Here is a 25,818-nt window from a genome sequence, read left to right on the forward strand (position 1 = left end):
AAGGAGGAACAGGCCAGGGACATGAGCCAGGCACTTCAGGCCTTCCGTCCCTTCTGTTCTGGGAGGCCTGCTGGGCTGTAACTCCTTCCTAACATGCCCGTGCAGGAAAACCCAGGCTCCAAAAGTCTCCAAGCCATGTCCTCTGGGAAAGCCGCAGGTCCGTTTGGCAATAGCTGGGCACCAGCAAGCAGTGTGCTGAGGCGTTTGACTGTGCTACGATTTCCATTTTTAACTCCACCAAATACCTCATGCTGTGCTGAAAGCAGACATCTTCTCGGGACCCAGCCTGAGACAAGTGGAGAAACCCGGAGGGAGTCAAGGCACTGTCTGTTCCCAGAGTTTTTCTCGAAGCAGCCACTGCCCTTTGGGGTTCTCTGTCTCATAGTAGTCCTTTCCTGGAGACTCCAGGGGCTCCAGCACAAAAGTTCGGCATCCCATTCCATGTCTTCTGCAGAGAAGTTGAAGAGGATCTGTCTGGAGCTCTCCAGGCTGGAAGGGAGGAATGAGGCAGAAGTTTAAGTTCAGCGTGGCCAGCCGCACAGAGGGAAGGGATGCTCGGATCACCACCATCCCAGTGCAGACCATCAGTTTGTCCCCCAGGCCCAGGCCTTGTGGAGGACCAAGCAGTGTCATCACAGGGACTGTGGATGGACCTCAGCTAGACCTCAGCCTGGCCTTGAAGGAGAAGGATGGGTGATGGTTTTATTATGCCTACTACATGGTCTGTTATTATGGGAAGAAAATGCTCTCTAGTAACCCCTGTAGAAGCAAAGCAAAGCAGCTGGGTGAGTTTTGATGAGCCCTTCTGTTGTGACAGGCAAGGCCCCTACAGCATGGCCTGGATGGCCAGACCAAGAGTGAACTTACTGATCCAAATGAGTAGATAACAGGAATTTGGGGGTTAGTGATGGTAACTCGTGTTGGGAGAGGAGGATTTGGAGGGACAAAGGCCAAAGGAGATGGTGGCAAGATGACCCAAGAGGGGCCCAGCCAGCAAGAAGGCTCTATATCTCAGAGCCCGGCCAGTGCCTCCTAAGGCAGGGCATCTGTCAGTGTGATGTTGGTCTCTCTTGGTGCCACACTCTCGTTAAAAATCTGTAGCACGTGGTGTGTCTGTGGCTCCCGGGGGAAACAATGAGAGCAGGTACACAAAGCACGAGGGCTAAGCGTGCCAGGAAGAAAGGCAGCAGCTCCGCAGCTGGAGCAAGCCATGACGGGCCACAGCAGTGAGCCAGGCTGGAGGACAGTCCATCAAAAAAAAAAAAAACTTGTTTAATTAAGACCTCCCCCACCCCCCCCAAAATACACAAGAATATTTTTTGGCATGTGGAATGGGGGCTCAAGGCACCTTAAGAACCGCTCCCCCGCCCCCCAAGAGTCTGGAGGACAAGAGAACCTCTTAGTTATGTTATTTAGCCCACGCACTTACTCTTTTTTGCAGGCTTTGGGCTTGAACTTCAAGGTATTGAATGCCCCTTCCACGGCCTTGGGCAAGTAAATGGGGTGCCGCTCGAGTCTCCTCTGGGTGCCGATGGTCCTGCGCTCGGTGCTCCTTCGAAACTGACCATCCATGGTGTGCACGGCGTGCAGGGCGATGTCTTCGGAGTGCCTGCGGGGCGCCCGCAGGATCCAGTTGGAGTGCAAGCTGTGCTCTCGGGAGCTGGTGGCCACTGGAAGAGAGAAGCAGGGGACCCGGGAAGGAGCAGAAGGCAAAGACGAGGGTGGGTCAGACTGAGAAAAAAAACCATATGCACAAGAGCAAATTCTTAGGAAGGCCTGGATAGCAGCAGAGAAGGTGTGACTCCACAGTTACGGTGCAGGGATGAAATAGGATGCTGTGTCCACTCAAATGAGGACACAGATCTATATTTATTGACTTAGAAAGATGCCCACGATGCACCGTAAATTGTTAAGTGAAAAGAGATCCTATTTTTGTTTTTTTAAAAAATAAAGAGTCTGCATGTGCATATGTTGAGAACGCTTTTCAAAGGACATACACCCAAATGTAAACAGTGATGATCGTCTCTGGGTGGTAGTATTGCAGGTCATATTTTTTACTTCTTTATACTTTGGTATGTTGTCTGATTAATTTGATTTACAATGAACATATATTATTGTTGTTATCAGAGAAAAATGGCCATTCTATGACAACAGTCATTTTCATTAAAAAATTATAACTGTGAAGATGTCACTTGCGTCCTCAGTGGGTTTTGTGATCCTTTCACCAATGTCCTGGATTTCCCAGCCCCACTCCCTGAGAGACGGCTGATCCTTGTCAGGGACTGAGGGGCATGGGAGGCGAGGGCAAGCAGGGTACCTGCAAGGTAGAATGAGTTGGGGGAGCAGGGGTGACCTTCTGTGAAATTCCACAGAACCCGATATGAGAACCCAAATCTCACAGATACATATTTCCTAAGGCCAAAGCAACAACAAAAAATCACGGGAATGTGATCTGTTGAGCATTAAATAAAATACTCAAGAATTATTTAGTACTGGTACCAAATGCTGTCACCTCTGGGTGTCCACAAGCCAGTAACTCCCCAAATAAAATCGTCATTGAATTGCACCATGGGGCAAGTCAAAGATTCAAGAAACTGGCTGGCAGCAAGTGATGGAATTTCAAAGTGGGCTTAACTCATGAATGATTGAAAGGAGGGGCCAGTGACATTCCTTGGTAAAGAGAAACGGCGCAGCCCTCATTCCTTCTCCTGCCATCCGGGCCAGGCCTGGGCGGGCACCCTGGGACTCTCCTGCCCTACTACCACCCCACTACCTGGCTTAGGTAGGATCAGAAGCTGGATTTCAAATATAGATTGTCTATTCCCTTTCTTTTTTTAGAAAAAAATTGTGGTGAAGTGTCATACATAAAATTTACCATCATAACTATTTTTAAATACACAGTTCAGTAGCATTAAGTATGTGCACAATATTATGCAACCAATCTCCAGAACTCTTTCCTCTTGCAAAACTGAAACTGTACCCTTAAAACAACACTCCCCAGTGATTTCCTTTCTTTAATCCTTCCCCTATCGCTCTCCCTCATAGCGTCTTAGAAAAGTTCCATCCTCTCTCAGCTATGTAAGTGGACCCTGGGGAGGGAGTTTTGTCACATCACCCCAGAGTGCTGGAGGGGTCAGCTGGAGCTCTGGCAGCAGGGACAGCTACAGCAGAGGTCTGCAAAGAGAGCAAGCTCAGGGGCCAGGCTCCAGCTGCAGGTGCAGGGAGGTGGGATTCCTGATAGCCTATCTCCTAAGTCCACTCCAGAGCCCCCAACTCGTCCTCACTGAGTCACACCCACTGTGTACCGGGTGCCTTCCCTGGCACTCACCATCGAAGTCCACGTCTTCACTGGGTGGCTCGGCCTCAGCAGCCCGAGGCCATCTCTCTGTATCCAGCTCTGCGATGATGGAGTCAAAGAAGGCAATGGCCTCTGCCACGTCAGCGCTGAACTGTGAGTATTTCTTCGGCGTCGCCTTCTGCAAAGGGGAAGGGTAGGAGAGAGTGGCGTGGGCCAGCCTCTGAGCGCCCTCCCGCCAGTAAGCCCGAGACACTGAGATGGATTAAATGTCGCTAAAACTAAATGCACGTGGAGCTAAGGAATTTGTGGAGTTTCAAAGGTCAATTTGAATAAGTGCCCAGGGGAAGGAAGACAGAAACTCCAGATCCATAGCTGCTGTAGGTCAATGGGTGTCTGTCTCCAGGAGAGAATGTGAGAGGACAAGACCTACTCCTTTCTTGGTCATGGATTTGTTACCAGACAGAAGGCAAAATAATTAGAATATTTCTTTAGCCTTATTCCCTGATGGTAAACTAACCCAATTAGGAGATTATACAGTTCCTTGGGCAGGTGATGAGACGCTCACAGCAGGAAAGAGAGAACATGATTTGTTGAAAGTGCGCTAAGAGTTGTCAGTTTCCAAAGTGGTCAAATTTGGACTCAAGTCATGGAATAGATGGATGAGAAATTAGTATGACGGTTTGAAAAATATAAGGAATAATAAAACACAGAGTTCTAAAAAATCTACTCAGTGCCTAGCTGGATTCCAGGCTCTGTCCTTACTTGTTCTCTTTCATGATCTCATGTCACCTTCACAACAGCCCCCAGTGGTCACGAGCGGCTGGCGTGGACGTCCAAGCACTGTGGTGGGCTTCGGTGGAGCGCTCACGGGCTCCAGAATCCACCGGATCAACTTGTGAGCCTGTCAAAACCTCTCTGAAGAATTTAAGAAATAAGAGAGCTTGGGACTAAAAAGAAGTGACAATGCTCATTTAGGCTCTTTTAATCAAATGTAGAGTTTTAAAATTTTTATGTGGGCACTTTGAAAGTGGATGGTATTAAAAAATGAATACGATTGAGTTACAAACTGGTGTGCTAGGAATTAAAAGGACAGCATCTCCGTGTGTACAAGATTTCTGTGAAATGTATGCATTTTGTACTACTAGGAAACATTTTTAAATAGAGCATTTTTCCCTTTTATATTTGTAAAGAGCTTTCTTAGAGAAAATATTAAAGGACCCCAATATACATCAGAATTTTGTCTGTTAAAAGCAGAAGACTAGGCACATGTAGTTATCCAACCCCTTTCAAAGAACCCACTAAAATGAAAGTGAGGAGGGAAAAAACACAGGAACTCCAAAGACAGAAGAGGGAGGCCATCCACACAAGAGAAACTTCCAGAAGCTTCCCTCAGTTGGGAGGCAAAGAGGAAATGATGTGATGGAGCAGAGGGGCCAGCTCCAGAACACCACAGGTGGGGGAGCAGTTGAGGAGGGGACAATTTGACCGTCAGGGAGCAGACATTGGGCACACCAACAGCTGGAGTGGGATGTGAGACTGAAACCCGAGGGGCTGGCGGAACATCTCTACGAGAGTAGCAGGAGCAGCCACCAGGCGTCCTTCTGTAGCAGGTGACAGCTCTGAAGGCAGGTCTGAACCCTTTCATCCTCCCTGCGTTTCTCTTGCTGCTGCATCTGCACCGAATGTTCTCACTGGTGACTTCTACTCCCCCATGGAGATGGCTGAGACAGCTCCTCTCCAGGAAGCCCACCCCTCTCCTGGGCTGGGTTTCCCTCACTAGCCCCCTTGGTTCTGCTATGATGCATCTCGTTTTAAGGAATTTTTGTGAAACAGGGAGAGAGGAACAAAGAACAGAGATTGACCATTCCACATAATCTAGATTGACCCCCTCCAAAGGAAGAATGAATATTATTTAATAGGCATGCAAGGTCCATAGGTTTTTTTTGCATCTCAAAAACCCATCTCCACATGGAGGGACACTCCAAGTCTCCAGTGGGCAATCTCCATCAGTGTTTGGCTCAGTGCAAGGGTCTCACTCTTGCTGGTGTGCATTGTACTCTTTCCACCTACGTCACCCTAGGATTAGAGCTAAGCCATTCGGTCTGAAGTGTTTCTGGAAAGTAGTCTTTGGCCAGCAGCTCAGAGCAGCCTGAATCATTTGCTTGAGTTTGTTAAAGGGTTCAGAAAACAGTCAACTTTGGTGTCTTAACTATCAAAGGCAAAGATGACAATGAAACCCTGCCATCGGTTAGGTTAACATGAACACTATACTGCAGCATCCTTGTGAAACTCCTGAATCTCCCAAGTACTATCCTCTGAGGATAACATTTACCAATTAAAAAAAATAAACCACTAGCATAGAAATCATGACCTTAGCCACTGAACTCTCTGTCATCAAAGCTAGTGGACAACAACTGCCCTTTCAGCTGCACAAGGCAGGTTATTCCAGCCTTATTCTAAACATTCAAACACGTTGCTTGTTTCCAAAGTTCACACTTAAGGATTCAAGACTCGGGTCTCCTTCCCAAGCCTTGCCCTTCCTGCTGTGCTTGGCAGTGACTGTCATCCCAGGCTCACCCAGAAACACTGAGGAGGGGGCTCCTTGGCTGACACTGAAGAGCCCACTCTTCCAGGTCCCACTTCCAGGGTCTCTGTTGGGCCATTTAATACATTGTCATTATAAATCTTGTTTCTGTTAGAAGAACTTTTGGATCTTGGTGTGACTGGAGAGTGAGTCATCGGTGGCACATTGGTGACATTATTTGTCACTGACCCATACATGCCTGTGTGACGAAGTCTCATCACAAAAGAAGGCTGCATCACCCTGTCCCCCACTTGCCCAATTACCTATGTTAGTTCCCCCCAAATCCTTTATGGAATAAATAAGGGCATAAATAAACAGAAGTAAATATACAAGTCACTTTCTTTGTCTATTCAGCCCTGCCTTCCCTGCAAATGAAAGCACCTGCCCCTTGACCCGGTCTGAGAGCCCAGCCCTAAGAGGTGACAATGGCATGCACCTCCCCCATCATTGTCAGGGTCATAACAGTGGTACCCAATCCCAGCTGGACATTGTAATCTCCTGGGGTGCTTTTAAAGAGTATCGATGCCTGGCCTTTTCCCAAACCAATGAATTCAGATAATCAAGTAATTCGAATACACGGCAGTTGATCCACTTCTCTGTAGGGACCCAGGCATAGGGGGAGCAGCAAAGGTGCCCAAGGATCCCCACTCAGTATCTGCTTTAGGATAAAGACCCTCAAATACCAGTCTTACTCCCTGGCTTTGCAAGAGCAGACAGGAGTGTCTCCATGATGAGGAGGTCACAGGGAACAGGGAGCAGGTCATTGAAGAAAGAGGACAAAGTTCCTGGATTAAAGGGTCCAGAATCCTTGTGTCCTTGTGTCCTTCCTATTGCTTAGCACACAGAGAGGCCCAGGTAAGGGGACTCCACGGAGCTGCTGCCACTCTCTCCTTCCCAGCCCCCAAATTTTATGCAGTTTCGTTTGCTTCATGGGTTTAAGTTTGGCATTTGTCTCTGCTAGACTTCTTTTTGACTAGATGCAGTTGCTGCTCCTACGTATCAAAACAGCTTGGAATTCTCATCTGTCTCCTATTACCAGTGTGACTGAACATCCCAATTTGCTCAGGGAGCCATCCCACTTCACTCAGGAGTCATCCCACTTCATGCCTACGGTCCCAGTATGATCACGAATAGTACCTCTTTTCACTCTCAGAAATGTCCCTAGTTGAGGATAAATTACCTGGCCATGACACCCATACCCCTAGTTTATCCCTCTCCTCATTTCCTCAAGTCTATTACCATCTGCAATGAGCAGACTGTCCATTACCAAGTTACTGTATATATGCATAGTATTTTCCTAAATTCTTCACTTGAATCCATGTTTTTAGATCACCAATCTTTTGAGTTGGATTTACTCATTTGAGATCTTCATTATCTCTCTTGCCGGAATCTTATCCACAATGTCATTTAAAATTTCCAGACTTGGGGCCAACCCCGTGGCTCACTCGGGAGAGTGCGGCGCTGGGAGCGCAGCGGTGCTGGTAGCGCCAAGGCCACGGGTTCGGATCCTATATAGGGATGGCCGGTGCCCTCACTGGCTGAGCGCAGTGCGGGCGACACCAAGCCAAGGGTTACGATCCCCTTACTGGTCACAAAAAAATAAAATAAAAATAAAATAAAATGAAATTTCCAGATTTGGTATATTTAAAGTGATCTAGGAAATTAAAGTCACTTGTGAAGAAATTTGAGAGCAAAATCTCCTTCTAGATCTTTATGATTTTTTTCCCAATCTTCCATATTCACCTTGTCCAAACCTCATTCTGATCCTTTTTTTCAGCAGCTCTCTATTATTGAATCTCTCTAAAGCATCCCATACCTTTCTCTCTCTGTTGTGCTTGGCAGTTTTTTATAAAAGAAATTATTTTTTCACACTCACATCTCATTGCTTTTTATATTTAATTAAATTACATTACTATAAGTTACAATATTATAATAAATAAGTACAAATAACTACTTTGGTAACAAATATAACTTAATTTTAATAAGAACATAATTCAATCTGTGATAGTTCAGAAATTTATAGGCTTATGCTAGATTTTAAAAATATTTTATTATACAAATTTTTAATATAAAAACTATAGAAAATACGACAATGAATTCCATATACTCATCATCAGCTTCAACAACCATCAACTTTTGGCCACCCTGTTCATCTATAATCTCCCACTTTTTTTCCTTAAAGCTAATCCTAAAAAATATAATTCTACTCATAAATACTTCAAACTGTATCTTCAGCAGACAAGAGTCTTAAACGATATTATCCATTATATTATTATGCTCAACAAAATTCATAATTTCTTAGTATTAGCAAGTACCCAGTCTATGTTCTATTTTCCTTGACTGATTCAAAAATGTCTTGTGAAGTTAGCTTGATCAAATTAGCATCCAAACAAGGTCCACATTTGTTTGCTATGCTTTTGAGTCTCTTTTAATGTTTTATGCAGGCCATTTATTTGTTGAAGAATCTGAGTCATTTGTTTTGTTGATTGTTGAAGGATCCATTGAACTTAATTTAATTTTTATCCACTTTAATCCACTTAATTTTAACCATGGATCATTTTAATGAATTAATTTTAATAAGGGATAATTTTAATCCATTTAACTTTTTAAAAATGACTTGAAATTATATTTGTAATAAATGTGGATTTCAATTTATACAATGGTTATTTCCCCAAACAAACAAAATTACATACGTGGCTCAAACTTCAATTCTCCAGTTGTCCTCAATGGAGAAATTTCTTGTTGTATTTTTTTTGTTCCATCTCCTGTATGACCTGATGATATTCCAGCTTCTGAGCCTCAAGAGTTCATGCTGACATTGTAGCTCTTCTTTTATTTTCTGAAGTTCTGCCTTTTTCTTAAGTTCATTTTCTTGTAAAGTGATAATATTCTCATACTCTTTTAGTTCTTTCTTTGTGAAGAACTGTTGCTGATCCAACGTCCCCCAGCTATCTGGCACCAAAAATTCTTTTTTTTTTTTTTTTCTGTAGCTTTCAAAAACTCTTCCAGAGTCACCAGTCAGTATTTGTTAGTATCAACCTCATTCATTACATGTCCCTTCATTCTAAGCCTTTCTCTCTCCGTTTCCATTCCTTTCCATTTCCTTTCCTCTTCATTGTTGGGGTCATCTACTTTCTCCAAGTCTTCAGTAAATAGGATTTCTAATTCTTGTTCATCCAGGAATCTATCATTATTGACATCATTTAATTTGAAAAATGTCTTGGAGTCAAAGTTATTACCATCCCACCCATCAGTCTCTGCCATATCTCTTTTAGTTGATCTTTGCTTCCTGGATTATAAACTTTGGGTGGTTTTCATGCTTTTTCTTAATTTCTTGGCATTAGATTCTTCTTCTTTTCTCTTTTCTTCATTCAATATTTCAAAATATTCTCTCCTTTTATGTCCCTTCATCATTTCATATTTCTTAAATTCTTCATGTAGAGTCTTGTCATAGTGTTCCAGATCACTCGTTGCCACTTTGATTGGCATATCTCAATCCGTGGATTCGAAATTGTCAGGAATCAGGCAGTTTAGGTGATCAAACTGTTTCAGAAGAGCTTGGTGGTCCATACCTGTATCTTGAAGGGAATCCAGTTTAGCTTTAATTAGCATTCTCAACCTCCCTACTTGCCTTTTCAGTTCATTAACTTGTCTTCACACGGTGACTTACTAAATCCAGCTCTTTGCTTAGCCTCTCACTCATTATTTTCTCTATTTCTGCTTTCTGGAGCTTTTCTCTGAAATATTTATCTGTTTCCAGCATATCACTCACTTGCTTGAGATATTCATCATCGTAAAGTCCAGTATCTGGTGGTTCTATCTTGGTGCTTTCCATAGGTTGACTGTTTTGTACTTTTGTCCATGTCTATAGGCACAACTTCAAGAGCAGGAATTAGACATACAACAAAGAGAAAACAAAACCATATCGTAGGATGGTCCTCCACCTAATCTTCAGACAGGTAAAGAATTTTTATCCCCTTTTCACAGGTGAGGCAGGCAGGCAGCCAAGATCCAGAGAAGTAAGATGACTTCCACAATATCAAATTAGTGAAGACGTGGGTCGTAGCCCCTAGTTCAATGTTTTTTCACTAAAAACTGACTCTTAACAGGTTCTTGCTAGGTCTTGTCATGTGAGGCTCCACCTGCTGAATGCTACAGCCCACAGACCTGTCTCTCCAGCCCTGTCCATGGCTTTGTTCTGTCCCTCCACAACCGCATGCACCTGCCTCCCCCAATCCATGTGATTTTAATTTAATTGTTGGAGAATCCATTTAATTTAAGCTATTTAGTTTAAGACATTTGCTTGAAAATCTGAGTCATGTTGCTCGTAACTGGCAATTAGATCTAGAACAAAGCTGTCAGGTAGGACTTTCTGTGATGATGGAAATGTTCCATATCTGCACTGTCCAATAGCTGCATGTAGCTATTGAGTACTTGAAATATAGCTGCTGTGACTGAGGAACTAAGTTTTAATTTTTAAATTCAAATTTAAATAGCCTATATATGACCAGTGGCTACTGAATTGCAAAGTTCACATCAAGAGGCTTGATTAGGTTCAGATTTTATTTTATTTTTTTAATGCTAATTCATTAGTGGTGATGTATACCACACATCAGGAGGCACGTAAAGCATATTTTCCTGCTTGATGTTAAGATTGACTGGGGGGTTATGTGTTGTTGGCTTGATCCTTCTTTTATAAAATTTGCCATCAACTTTTTACTTAATGATTTTAGCAGCCATTATCTGGATCCATTGTTTTACTACTGGATGAAAAATGTTGCTTTTCTAATTCAACATCCTTCTGCATTTATTTGCTGTGCTTCTGGTATGAAGAACTTTCCCTCATCAAGGACACTCACAGTCTGGTTAGAAACAGCAGAATAAATGTCGATCTTTTTCCCATATACCATTCATCACGACAATGAATTGATACCTTAGAAAGTTCCCAAGGTGACCAATGAGGTTCATTTATTTGTTTGCTTTTGGTATTACTGTATAAAAACTTATGAACTTCAACATATTTGATACCTTTTCTTCAGTGGTAATTACCCTTTTTGATACTCAAATTGTCCCATCTTTTGACAGCAAGAACCCTTTTAAGGTAGATCCCTTTCATAAAATCCTAGCAGTCTTTGAGATCTTCCAAGCTTTTAGACATAACAAAATGTCCAATGTTTATCTTATATATTTCCTACTGCAGACCTGGATTCTGTTATTTCCCCACAGAGCCTTGGATTTTACTTGGAAATGGTATTTAGACACCATAATATATAAATTAGAGGTTTTAGTGCTACAGGGTTGTCATTTCTTCTAGGCCCTTTTAGTGGAACAAACTAGGAAATATTTATTTTTTAGGAAGAAAAAAAATCTTGAATTCATACTAATATTTGCAATTCAAATTATAACAGTGTATTAACAATTTTTCTCTCTTATCCCTTACGTTATTGTTATAATACATTTTACTTTTAATTAAGCTATAAACACACAGTACATTGCTACAGTTTTTGCTTTAGACAACCAGTTATATTGTAGAAAAATTGAAATTAAGGAAAAACCCCCAAATTTTATTTTTACCTCTTTTCCAATTCTCTTAATTTCTTTGTGATTTAAGTTTCTATCGGGTACCACATTCCTTCTTCAAAAAGCATCCTTTAATATTTATTGTACTACAGGTCTCCTGGCAATAAATTCTCTGTTTTTGTTTGTCTAAGAAATACATATTTCCCTTTTATTTTTTAAAAGATATTTCCATTGGACACGGAATTCTATGTTGACAGGCCTTTTTATTTTCTTCCTTTCAGCATTTTCAAGATATCACTCCACTTCTTCTCACTTGCATCATATCTGATGAGAAGTCGACTGTAATTTTTATCTTTGTTCCTCTGTATATAATGTGACTTTTCTCTGTCTTTTCAGCAATTTTATTGTGATATGCCTAGGTTTTACTGTTGTTATTTATTCTGCTTGACATTTTCTGAGCTTCTTAGATCTGTGGTTTAGTGGATCTCATTAACTTGGGGAAATTTTCACCCATCGTTTCCTTATAAATTTCTTCTGCCCCCTTCTCTCTCTCTCTTCTCCTCTGGGATTCTAATTACACTTACGTTAGCCTATTTGATGTTGCTCCCCGGTTGTTCCAGTTTTTTCACCATGTATTCTTAGTTTGTCAGTTTTTGTCACTTCTCTTGACCCATCTTCAAGCTTGACTGTACCGAGTCTACTAATGAGCCCAGCAAAGGCATTCTTCATTGACGTTCCTGTGCTGTTCATTTTCAGTCTCTCCATTTGATTCTTTCTTATAGTGTCCATCTTCTTGCTGGAATTCTCCACCTGATCTTGCATGGTTCCCACCTTTTCCATTAGGGCTTTTAACATACTAATCATAGTTTGTTGTTTTTTTAAAATGTTCTGCCTGATGGTTCCAATGCCTGTGTCATAACTGAGTCTGGTTCTATCTGCTTCTTCTTCTCTTGGCACTGTATTTTTTTCTTGATCTTTCGCATGACATAGTTTTTATGAAAGCCAACTGTTTCATGCAAGTCAGCAGACACTGAGGTTTTTATTCCCAGAAATAGTCTTTGCTTTGCTAGGCCTTTAGTCTGGCTTCGAGTCAATCTAGATAGGAGTTTCGCTAGGATTGGGGTCTGTTGTTGCTATGGTTACTCTCAGTACATCAAAGACTTTAAATTGCTCTAGAAATACCTTTCGTTTAGAGTGGAGGCGAGTTTTCCAGAGAGTTTCTCAGTGTCTGCGGCATCCTCAGCTTTGCGTCTTCCCTTTGGACTGCCCTTGAGAGAGGGTCTCCCTCCATGCCCTTGACCCTCTCTGAGCGGTACCCACTGTTAGTCATTACATGACGCTCGTTAGCATGCTGGGGAGAGGCAGGAGGGCGTTCACTGTTTTTCTGATTAGGCCCCAGTATTAGGCAGGCTCTGTGTCCCTGGGGCTGTGGCCTTCTCATTGACCTTGTCCTTCCCCCAGCTGTAGTTCTGGGCCCAGTATGCCTCAGAGATCCCTCCCACACTCCCCATCCCCACCAAAGTTTTTGTTCCAGGGGGAGATAAGAAAGAATGATCTGGGCAGAGCTCCACGGCCTCCCCTCAGCAGCTGCTCTTCCTTCCCCAGGCCTGCACTTTTGGAAATAACTTTCTCAGAACTTTCTACGATGGTTTGTAACCACCCACTGAGGTCAGGAAGAGTGAGTGTAAACTTCACCTGTATCTGCAGCCCTCAGGGAGTCCCCAGTGTCCCAACTCACACTTTTCCACCACCAATTTGTTAATAATTCTGGGGGAAGTCTTCTGATTGTTATATGTCTATGTCTGCCCCAAGTAGGCAGGCACACTCTCCCTGTCTCTACCTGCAGGTGTCTCTTTCCCATTAGAGTTCGGGCTGGTTGGTGTCTCTGAGGCCTCAGTCCTCTGGTGGTTTCAAGAAAAGTCATAAACTTGCAGTCTATCTGTTTTTGTTGTTGTAAGAATGGGAGTAATATTCTTTCCAGCTCTTTATCTCCTGAGCCGAAACCGATAGTTTCTCCAATTCAGATTGAATATTACGGGTTTCATGTTTAGCTTCTTTAACTCATATTTGTATCTTTTTTACACTGAAAATCATGGTTCCATATGACATTAACAGAATCACTTATTTACTTTTTCCCATTATATGTAGCAGTTTCAAAATAACAACACCAACAATACCAATAATAAGTCTACGGAATTCAATTTAAGGTGTGCATAACCAAAATTCGGTTTTAAAGCCTCTTGAAATAATTCGTTTCTGTGTAATTATGCTATTGACTTGGTAATCAGTTAGTTTCATCTGCTTCAGTTGGTTTTAAGGTTTTAGGGATTTTTCTTTCTTTATAATTAAATGCTTTAAAGTGTGTAACTATATGCATGGTTCCAAAGCCAAAGCTCTAACTAACATTTGAGAGAGAGAGCTAGCTTCCATACCAGCCCCGTCTCCTGTTCTATTTTCTTTAGCATTTTGTTTATTTTTTTAAAGTTTCTTTTTGAAAATATAAACAAGCAGGTATTTATATTTGTATTTACCCATTTTTTAAAAGAACAAAAGGAGTATACAATATACACTTGTGAACATTGCTTTCTTCACTAAATGTATCCTGAGGATTACTCAATAGTAGCAAAGACAGATCTTCCTCAACTCTTTTAATAGCTGCATAGTTCTCCATTGTACAAACACACTAGGAACAAATGACAGTCCCCTGTCGATGGATCTTAGGATTGTTTGCAATCTTTTGCTATTACAATTAGTGCTGCATTGAAGAGTCTTGAGCATATGTCATTGTACGTTTTGCCAGTAATAACCTAGTTTGGTGTAGATTTCTTCTTGTAAACACCCAGCTTATTGTGGGTGTGTTTTAAAGAGAGAATGGTGAGCATCGAGTGATCTGGATAGTTAGTTAGTAGGGTTTGGTTAACAGCACCTCAATTGTCCTTTATAAAGTACCGTTTTAAATGTCTCCAAATGGATTTTGTGATGATTTTCTAAGTACAAGGCAGGGCTGGCCCTTTTCAAGTCCTGGACTGAACCCAGGCTGGCCCCAGCGTTTTATGCCTTCTCACAGCTTCCGTGAGGATTTCTGGCCTACACTACGACGTTCTCTTGGTGGTTCTTCTAGCTGTATTGACTGAGGCTCAGGGTTCAGAGCTCAGGCTAATATCACAGGATGATCTACTTTACAAAGAAGTGGTTGTGCAAAATGGGACTTCAGTCATCAACATCCTGGGTGAGACCCAAAATATTCCTCCCTCCCCGAGCTCAGAACTTCAGGCAAAGGTGGATTAATTCCCTCCCAGTCTTCACTTTTTTCTATCCCAGAACTTTTGAACTGTATCTGGAAAGGCCGAGTGTAACTGCTTCCTGTTGCAACCTGGCAGGCCTGAGTTTCTCAGTTCAGGTTCCTTTGCGGTCAGCCCTGCAGTAGCCCCAGGGAGAAGGAACTTTCTCTAAGCTCGTCTGTATTGCATTGCCGACTCCTCTCCAGTTTGCCTTTCACATCTAACCTTTTGTAGCCTTAGGGTTGTCATTTTCCAAGCCTCCCCCGCCCCACCTCCCCACACCTGGCCTGGGTCTCGAATTACTTTTCCCAGGTGGAATCCTTTGCATTTTTCCAAACCAGACTCCATCCTATTTCTCATTTTAATTTTTGAGTCCCTGAGGGCAGTTTCTGAGATTTTTCTGCATTTCGTATCAGCCTGTCATCCTTCCTGGCTTCACCTGCCCTCCGGATACCTGGGTTTCCCCCTTCTCCAATCTGTTCATTGTCTTCTGGGTTCTGTCATTATTTGTCTGCAAGAGATCTGAATTCTACAAAATGAGCTTCCAGTTGTAAACAGCAACATTAGTCAGTGGGGAGGGGAGGGGGACATTCTAAACCTACCCAGCGCCAAGAAGAATACCACTAAGCACCCAGCCTCTCCCACCTGTTCTACTTGGCAATTCCCCTCGCCGCTCAGGGGGTCAGCTCATGTGACACCTCCCCATTAAACTTTCCCCAGCTGCAGCAGACAGACGCAGGCACATCTTTTCTATATTCGTGTTCTGCCTTGTGTGGACAAGTCCACTACAGCACATTGTATTAAGCCATACCAGACCAGCGATCGCAAACCTCTTCTTTGAGATGTCTTTGGCAAATAACCCTCACAAATATGACACACCACCTTTGACAGATGCTCACTGTCAGCTGCTGCATGCATGAGACAGGTTGTAGGATAGTCTCGACTCCCAACATTCTGGTTGGAATTCTACCTGTTTCTTTTCCAAGGAACCTCAACACACTAGTGTTGTTCAGACAATGATGTTAGAATTGCTGCTTCACACTATGGACTGCATCAGGACAAACGTATTGTCTTTCCATCTGTGAACATTGAGCACCTATTTCAGTGCCCAACCTGGAGTGATAACTATTTACTCAGTGACCGAATGCACACTGTATACATGCCATTACCTATTGTTTATATTCTCCAGCCAGTGTACATGTTGCTAATTTATACTTTTTGATTTAAATTGGCAAATTTTAAGAACTCTACACTTCTTAGTTCTATGAGGTACTGATAATATCCTCTTGGGCTAATCATACCTAGAAATCTGAATGTCAGTATTGGTGATGAAATTTCCAGGATCAAATGTGGAATTGGTCTGGATTGGGGAGATCATTCTACCCTTGGATCATTCAGCTGGGTGAAATTAAATGCAAAACAGCTCAAACTTATCCACAGGCAATTTAATATGATCAAAAGAAGGTTTTCAGTATAATCCTTAAAAGCTCCAACTAAGTATCCTCTTTGCCTTCTGTGATCCTTGGGATGGATATTCAGGACAAATTTGCAAGTGATATTCATCTTACCCCTTTTATATTACAGCACTTAAGGAAATGTGTACCCATAATTGCACAGGGTTTTGCGAAAAAGGAATGGGAGTTTATGAAACAAGAACTGTGGATAAGAAAAACAAACAACTTAGGGGAAAAAGTACAGTCACTGAAATTTAAATACTTATGTACATATTCCCCATGCAAATTTTCAATAGATAAGCTAAATACTAGGCTTGCCAGGGCTGAAGAAAAATTCAGTGAAGTAGACAATAGAGCTCCGAAATCAACACAAAGAGAGAAAAAGAAGGAAGAGGTTTGTCAGGAACTCTAGTGTAACTAAACCTTGGCATTATCTGTCATAACTAAACATTAAAACAGTCTTGGGAGCACAGCTCCCTGTTATGTTTGGTGATAGATGTTGTTGACTCAGAGGCTCCACCTGATAGGTTTAGGCATTTTTTTCCCTAGCTTTATAATCTCAAAGCCATTACTTCTTTTGCTAGTACTCCTGTCTTCCACAAGTGTACTTCAAAAAGCTCACAGAGAGGTTAGTATTATCTTTCAACTCTATTTTCCACAAACTTTTTGAAGTATTCTCATATGTCATCTAAAGATTTTAACAAAACACTAAGTGACATTTTACTCACATTTATCAAACCATGAGAAGCCTAACTGAGGAAATTAAATTAGTGTCCTTGAAACATAGCATGAAATCTTAACATACCATAAGTGAAACATCACAGTCCAGCGAGAGAAGGGATGAAGTTGTCAGTAAATGGTGATGGGAAACTTTGCAATTTGGAAAAAAATTCAGGTTGAACCTCAGTTTCTACTACATATCAAAATTAATTGCTGATAAATAAAACAGGTTGGGTTTTTAAAAAATGGAACAATTAAAAAGGGAAAAACTGGCAAATATGCAACTGACCTTGAGACATGGGAGGACTTTCTAAGCACAAAGAAATGGAAGAAATAACAAAGGCAAAAGCGATATGTTTACATAAAAATCAGTAGCCTCTGCACATCAGAAAAATGTCAAATAAATTAAAAGATGCATAACAACTTGGAGAAAGTATTTTTAATACATATGGCACACCGTGTGTTAATAACCTTAATATAAGAAGAGTCTCTATAAACAAACAACAAAGGTTTTATACACCCAGAAGAAAAATTTATAAAGACATGAATGGACAATCCACTAAACAAGAAGTATGCATTGATATGACAAAAAAAAAAAAATCAAAGAAAAGTATCTTAAAATAATGTATTTATCAAATTGGCAAACTTCTAAAATTAATGACAATACTTGGTGCTGATAAAATGCAATAAGAAGGGCTTTCTAACTTACTGTTGATGAAAAGCATAAATTGGTAAAATGTTTCTGGAAAGCAATAGGTATAAGAATCTTTAAAAATTAATGACGTTTTACCCAGCGGTCACATCTCTAGGAATCTCTGCTAAAAAATGCCTCATAGAAATAGAGTAAGGTACATTTATTTATAATGTTTAACAATTGTTTTAAAAAGGTGAGTTGTTCAATTTTTTTGCCTTTATAATTTATGTTTCAAAAACTAGTTAATGAGATGGAAAAAGAACCCACAATATGTAATATTAACTGAAAAGAAGAGAATACAAAAACGTATACATGGAATGAATGAAATTTAGTAAATTTATATATACATATATATATTAGGGTTGCCAGATTTAGCAAATGAAAATACAAGATAGCAGTTAAATTTCAAGTTCAGATAAACAATAAATAATTTTTTTAATATAAGTATGTACCAAATATTGCATGGGACATACTTCTACTAAAAAAGTACCCATTGTTTATCTGAATTCTAATTTAACTAGGCATTCTTTATTTTATTTTTCAATCCTAATATACATATATGCAAATACACAGAAAAAATGGGTGAAAGAAAATACACCTAAAAATTATATAATGGTTATCTCTGGATGGTAGGATTCTAAGTTATTTTATTTTTTTCATAATACTTTTCTATTTTATAAATTTTATTTAATGAGCAAATATAACTTTACAATCAGAAAAAAAATGTATAGCCAAAAAAGTGTCCTTTTGAAGGTGGGCTCTGATCAATCACACACTGGATATTTTAATGAAGACATGATTCCATATGAATATACTTAAACTATATTCTACTCCATTAAAAAGAAAAGGCAAACCTCTACTCATCAAAACCACAGACCTAGGACCTTTCCAGATCTTCCATCGAATTTTGTAAGAGTTTCCTTTTTAAATGACAGTTGGAGTTTCTCAGGCTATTGGTTTGTTGAGCATTTATTATATTCCTGGAACCTGGTAGAGGATGGAGTTTAAAAGATAGGGAAGACATGGAGCCTCCTCTCAGTGAGCTCACAGTCAGCAGCAGAGATAAGAAAACGAACAACTGATTACAGTGGCTGTGCTGAGTGCTGAGACAGGAGCGGGGAGGGAAACCTGCTGCCTTGGACTGTGGATGTGAGAAGAGACTTCCTGGGGATTTGCTTTCTCTGCTGTCTCCAAGGACAAGAAGTTAGCCAGGTGAACAGCGTGGGGGCGGGGGCCGAGGGAAAAAGGGGAGGAGGAAGTATTGTTTCTAGGCAGAGCAAACAGCACGTGCTTGGAGGGTAAATTGGGGAATATAATTACACATCCTTGGCTTGACTGAGAGGGCTGCAGGAATCATATGCTCTGTTATCAATCATTATTATGCTGTCTGCCATCTTGCAGGGAGCGCTGCCAAGCATAATGAAATATTCTTTGCAGCTCATATTGAATTTTTACTGCTTTTCAACTCTGCAATCCAGACATGAGCCGAGTAATAGAGACCCCACCCCCACCCCCTGAGTAACTGATGCTCACAGAAACCTGCATTTGAAGAAAGTCTCCCCAACAGATCTGAAAAATAATTCCCAGCAATGTCAAACAGATCCAGAGCCTGCTTCCTATTCCCTATGCAATTTATATATGGACGATTTGGAATCTTTTCAGATGAATTGGATTCAGACCCACCTGCCATAGAGGAGAAAGAGCCTCCTCTTTGCTGTTGACATGATCTTATTTTATGAGCCGAGACTAGTGGCCTCGATAGAAAACTGATTCTGAAAACTATTGTCAGAAGAAAACTATTTTAAATACAAATCAATCATTTTTGGCAGGCATTCTCCAAAAGTCAGTTGATTCTTTTTAAATCATTCTTATAGCCGGTGAATTTCTTTAGTTGGGGGGCAGGGAGGGGTGTATTTTTTTGCAGCTATTTCATCCAGGCAGACATATCAGAAACACAAGCTGCTCAGAGCTGGATGATCCATGGGAGAGTTAATGAGGTTTCTTCTGGCTGTGGTGGGTGAGCAGTAACTCTGGCCTTGGAAAATGTCCAGCCCAAACCCATGCTCAGGGCCCACGGGGCTTCAGAGAGTGCGATAGGCAACCCCAAACAGCTTCCTTGGGCCAGCCCTGGCTGTGGCCTGTGCCTCCCTGGGGCTCTTCTCTGTGGTGCACCCAGGCCAGGGTCCACTTATGTAACCCAATTCTCAAAGTGAGATGCCGGCCGCTTACCTGTCCACCTGGCCCTAAAAGTGTGGGGAGCTGTTCTCAGTGAGAACCCTGAGTGCCAACCAGCACTCTGGTCAGGGTCAGAGCATGATCTCAAACTTCTCCCCTTCACCTCCCTTAAAAACCAAGCTGGTGATCCGTCATCATACAGAAAGGAAGTTCTGACACATGCTACAGCAGGGATGAACCTTGAAAACATTACGGTAAGTGAAATGCATCAGACACAGAAGGACAAACACTGCACGACTCCGTTCATATGAGGCACCCAGAGTGGCTGAATTCACAGAGACAGAAGCTAGAAGGGTGGCTGCCAGGGGCTCGGGGAGGGGAGACGGGGGCGTGAGTGTTTAATGGGGACAGAGTTTCTGTTTGGGATGATGAAAAAGTTCTGGAGATGGACGGTGGTGACGGCTGCACAAAATTCGAATGTCCTTAATGCTGCTGAATTATACACTTAAAGATAGTTAAAATGGTAATTTTAAAAAGTTTAAATACTTTACTTAAACCGTCTTTTATATTCAAAGAAATAATTGTTAAACCTTTTATAAAAACATTCTCCTGATTCCTGAATGAGGTATTTTTAGAACTTCTATGATCTCTTTAGGAATTTATTTTCTAGTATATCACTAGCAATACTTAAGGGTTCTAAAAATATGTTAATTAGAGTTTAATAGTCTTTTAGATGAATTATTATGAGTTTATAGAAATGATCATTTGGCAATGTTCATGGAAGTCTGGTACGAGTGACTCTGGTTATTTTCTGGCAATTAATAATTTGAAAGATACCTACACATATCTGCTTTTTAAAAAATTAATACAAAATCATTCAAAGAAATGCACTTAATTTCTTAAGAATTCATGAACTGTAAGAGACTTCATTACCCATAACTAGGAGAACCCAAAAAGCACTCACTTAAGGAGCTATGAAGTGCCATGTTGAAAAGGGTAAATGTTACGTATATTTTACCACACCAATAAAAAGAAAGGAAAAAAACACTGAAATGGGTGATGACAATGTACCAGAATTAGATAGTGCTGAAGGTTGCACGACTCCGAATATACTTAAACCACTGACTTGCATACTTTAAAAGGGTGAGTGAGTTTTATGTATGTGAATTAAAGCTATTATTTAAAAAAAAAAAAAAAAGCAATTTTTATGAGCAGTGAAAAGGAGAAGTAAAACAACCCTGAGCCCTGCAGAGCCAGAGAGGGGGCTGCAGCTGCAAGAAGTGACCAAGGAGCAATGCAAGGGACAAACACATGTCTGGGATGGGACGAGATGAATCGCAGAGGGAGCCCATGGCCTTCTAATACACTAGGATGGGGTGGGGCGGGGGGACAGCAAGAACAGGACAACTTTTTACTTTTCACAGAAACATTTCTCTCCTGGGTGAACCACGTCTTCAGAGGATTTGGACAAAGACCACTAGAAGGGTGTGTGGCCCATCCGTCCCTCCAGCATCTGAGTTCTCCCCTGGGCTCAGAGGGACTGGCAGGAGCTATGTACTCAGGTGCTGACCTTAGGTCGTCACTACAGTGCAGTTCAGGGCACACGCTCAGTTGCTACAGTGGTCACAGCCGGGGCCCTGAGAAGTCCCCATCAGCAACTTGCCTCCCTCTCCCCCAAGACTCTCCCAGGATGGCAGGAACTTCATCTTGTCCACCAGCATCCAGAACAGTTCTTGACACATAGTACACGCTCAGTAAATATGTGTTGAAGAATGAATGAATAATACATGAATAAATTGTTACTAAAATATTTTTCAGGACATTACCAACCACATCACACAAGGTTTCCTGTATCAAGTGCCGTATGAGAAATTTTAGAATTCAAAACAGGAGAAAAATCTCACTTCCCCTAAGCAATGGGTATAATTCTTCTCAGATCATCAGAATTTTGAAACGAGTCCAGCTCTCTTTTTATCTTAGCTTCCAGCAAGTACACAGCCAAATCTAAAGCTTATGTATAGCAGCTGAATTAGTCCGTACGATATGCATATTCTTTTGCGCGTTCTTGATTTTCAGTGGATGTTTTTTCTCTCTTGATTTTCCAAATTCTGTTGCTACTTTATTATTCCGGTGTGTGGCTCATCTCATATACTTGTATAATGAGTTGGGAGGTATGAAAGTATTTTTGTTGAAATGAGTTGAGGGCATAGTACCTGCTCATTAAACGTTGCCATGGTAGCTGTGCTTTGTGTTATTTCCCCGGCTCTTTTCCTGCCGCATGTCAAGAGGCACAAAAGTAGGTAGTACAGACTCAGTATTTCAGTGCTATGGAGACCTGGATAAAAATGGAATCAGAGGGAGCTGTGCAAAGAGAAGATTTAAGATGGAGGAAAATTTTACACATGGATTTGGAGAGGAGACAGTTTAAACCATGCCTTCTGGTCACTTCCTTTCAGCCAGGTTCCTCCTGGACAAAGGCAGCCCAGGCCAGACAGCCGCCTTTGGGAGAGCTTTATCCTGGCACAGAATCCACGTGCAGCAGGAGGCAGGTACCGTGCTGACGACTCTCCCTGGCCCGGGTGTGCAGGACAAAGCAGCCTTGTCAGTGTGTCCTAAGGTGCACACTCCTGCATCTTACATGTCATACAAGCTCGAAATATGTTTTCCAATGGAAAGGTGCGGTGGATATGCTGAGAAGAGTGTGGACCCTGGCTTGATATGGACTGGTTTTGTATCCTGGCTCTCTCTTTGTTAAGTGCACAGACTTACATACATCACTCGATATCTCTGAGCCAGCCCCAGTTTTCTCATCTGTAGAATGGGGCTAATACTTAACATGTTGGGTTTGGAGGATGAATAGAAGCTGGGAATAACTGCTGATTGCACAATAGGATGTGATGAATGCTAGAACAGAGGCTAATTCTATAATTCTATAGAGGGGTGTGTTTGTTTCCTAGGGCTGCCATAACAAGATACCACAAACTGAGTGCCTTAAACAGAAATACATTGTCTCACAATTCTGGAGCCTAGAAGTCTGCGATGGAGGTGTTGGCAGGGCCATGATCCCTCTGCAGATGCTGGGGAAGGGTCTGTTCCAGGCCTCCCTCCCAGCTTCCAGAAGTTCCTAACCTCGTGGCAGTATGCCTCCACTCTTCACACAGTGTTTTCCCTGACTGTGCACATGTCCAAATTCCCCCTTACTATAGGGACACCAGTCATATGGGGGCCCGCCCTAATGACTTCATCTTAAATAATTACACATGCAATGACCCTTTTTCCAAATAAGGTCACCTTCTGTGGTACTGGTGGTTAGGACTTCAAGATAAATTTTTTGCTTCAATTTACTTCAACATAAATTTTGAGAGGATACAGTACAATCCATAAGAGGAAGTCAAGGAAAAGAACGGTGTTTGCCCTAAACCTTGAACCTCAGCAGGGTTTTCCACCAAAGCAGGAGAGCAACAGCATTCCAGGGGGAAGGAGCCCTCCTGGCTGCCTGTCCTGCAGTGTACAGAGAGCCCGGCAGCCACGGGCCCCCTGCTAGCCATGAAGCCTGCAGCCACTATTTCATGGCAAGCCCAGCATGGGGAAGAGAGCAGCTTGTCTCAAGGCTGCTAAGAGCCATCTTCACCTCACATTCAGAGTCAGCGAACACAGGGGACCGCAGGATGTGCCAGGTACTACCACATGCATGATCTTGCTGACTCCTCACAAGGTATCTTATCATTTCCAGTTCTTTTTCTGCACTACAGAAAAAGAGGCCTGGAAAGGTAAACTGTGCTTGACAGAGACACACAGCTGCTAAACAGCACAGCTAAAATTCAGACTTTGGTCTGACTGACTGCAGAGCCCTTTCCAAACTCTTCCCTGGTTATACCGTGGTAACAGGCATCCACACATTGTATCATGTCTGCATCGCCCTTCTTACCCACTCAGTAGGGCTAGAGCTGGTCATTCTGCTCCTGTTCACTCCCTCTATCTTCAGAAAGAAAGGAGCTAGGTCCTGCAAGTGAGGGCTCCATTTGCAGGGAAACGAAGTGCCTAGAGGAAAGCTAACCAGAGCCTAGAACCCCAGAATATTCAAGTTGAAAGGAAGCCCAGAAGTCACTGCAACCCTCTCGGTCAGCAGAGGTGGCCTTGAAGGAGGGGGTGACTGGCCTACAGCTGGCTGGCCACAGGGTCAGCACCGGGACTCAAAACTAGGACCCTTTTTGTACAGCCCCTAACACTGACATACTTTGAGTTAAAATGATTATTTAAACAGCTCTCACCTGGTATAAAATGCAGACAGTTAAAACCAGCTGGGTTAGGCCAAGCCCCAGAGATTTGATAGTGGGCCAATCAGTCATCCAACATTAATGAAGCTTGCACAGCCCACAGGACACCCTGGGCTGTCAGGCCTGCTCTGAACACCATCCAGTCCAGTCAGCAGGAAAACGATTGATGGAGGTATACGACAGAACAGCCACAAACCACAGGCGTTAAAGATAAAGAAGATGTATTTGAGGAAATGAAGGAAAGAGTGACTGAACCGGGGGGGGGGGGTCACAATTGGAATCAGGTGACCTAGCACATAGAGGCAGGCCACAAAGCCTCAGTTTACCATTCTGTGATGCAGGAGGAGTTCCTACCCACCTTCTGTACTGGCATTATTGGAATGCTCAAAGAAAGATGATACATACAAAACACTGTGATAAGCATAAATGACCAGATAAATACAACTTTTTTCTTTCACTAATTTTATGCTTGTCTATCTGGAGGCCTCCAATGCCCAGCAAAGCCATCCAGCAATCTCCTGACAGGCAGAGACTCTCTCTGCAGCCAGAACTGAGTCACCAGAATGCCTGGGCCTGAGACGCAGCTGGACTAAAGCCCCCAGTTGTTTGGCTCACATGGGCTAAACACCTAGATATTTGAAAACATGTGGTTCATACACAGATTCCACTTTTCATTGGGATTTTTAGCTGTAATAATTTTTTTGAAAAATAACAGTAATTTGCTGAGAAATTATTTGTGTCATCAAATGCCATATAAACAACATCTCATCTATAAAGCCAGGTGGTAAGGACTAATGTGCTGTGCACAATCAGAACCCCCTGACCCAAAGCCCATGCCGTCCCCTCCAAGGCTGCTCTGCAGACACAATTAACTGCTCCTCCCTATTTCCTCAGCATTAAAAATAAACATGGGGCTAGCCACCCTTGCCCAGGCTAGGAGATGACAACGTAAAGTCTCTGAGGACTACTGAACCATTGCTCAGAATGTGTCCGATTAATTAAGCTGTGTACGGACGGGAAAGTCCTCAGCTCTTGCACGAACTGTCATCTCAATCGTGCTGCTTGGCAGCACTTACCTTTATGTCTTTGGGAGCGGACTGGACCAGGGCCTTTTTCCCCCCCTTGGAGGATTTGGAGGAGGCTGTGGAAGTGCCCTGGGCACGGTGGGGTTTCAGGTCACTGAGGCTGCTGAGGTACTTCTTGCGCAAGGCCAGCAGCTCCTGCAGGTACTGCAGGCAGTCCTGGGTGCGTGAGTACATCCACGCCCTGTCCTCCTCCTGCGGCAGGTAGTACAGGCTGCTGTCCATGCTGCCAGTGCTTTTATATTTCTTCAGGGACTCGCTGAATTTCTCCCCATGGTCCCCAACCACGTACATGGAGCTGCTCCGAATCAGCGTCACCGTGGGGCTGGCTCCGTCGTAGAAGGGGCTGTCCCTCGCTGCCTTCTTCGGGCTGGAGTTAAAGATGGAGTGGATCTTTCTGAACATGGTGCTTGGTTTCTCTCTGTGGGTACCTTCCAGCTGCCTGCTGTGCTGCCACTTGATCTAGCTGGGGGTAGAGGAGCCGACATCCAGGCCTCCTGCCATCTGCTTTCCAGGAGGCCTCTGATCTCTGGAATCCCAGTGAGTGGGGCTCAGTCAGGAGGGTGACCTGCACATCTCTCATGGGGGGATATTTACATCCAATAACCAAGATGCCATAAGCAGCCTGAAGATAGGAGGAAGTGCACTGTGAGCGTAAAAACAAGTGCCCTGGCTGGTTTCCAAACCATTTGGTGCAAATACCTTCTGCACTCTTCCATGGAAGTTCCCAGCT

The 25,818-nt window shown here is 42.6% G+C and overlaps 1 protein-coding gene and 1 pseudogene across 1 annotated transcript; both read right to left on the minus strand.

Moving 5' to 3' along the window:
* Nucleotides 1-315: 315 nt before the first annotated feature.
* On the minus strand, nt 316-25,490 carry C7H13orf42 (chromosome 7 C13orf42 homolog). Its single transcript, XM_063102033.1, is given in 5 exon segments — nt 316-425; nt 428-489; nt 1,430-1,670; nt 3,329-3,476; nt 25,080-25,490. Coding segments are annotated over 5 exon segments (972 nt in total).
* On the minus strand, nt 8,568-12,242 carry LOC134382394 (nucleobindin-2-like; annotated as a pseudogene).
* Nucleotides 25,491-25,818: the final 328 nt, after the last annotated feature.

Source organism: Cynocephalus volans, chromosome 7 (genome assembly GCF_027409185.1).
Source record: "Cynocephalus volans isolate mCynVol1 chromosome 7, mCynVol1.pri, whole genome shotgun sequence".
In the NCBI taxonomy this organism is placed as follows: domain Eukaryota; kingdom Metazoa; phylum Chordata; class Mammalia; order Dermoptera; family Cynocephalidae; genus Cynocephalus; species Cynocephalus volans.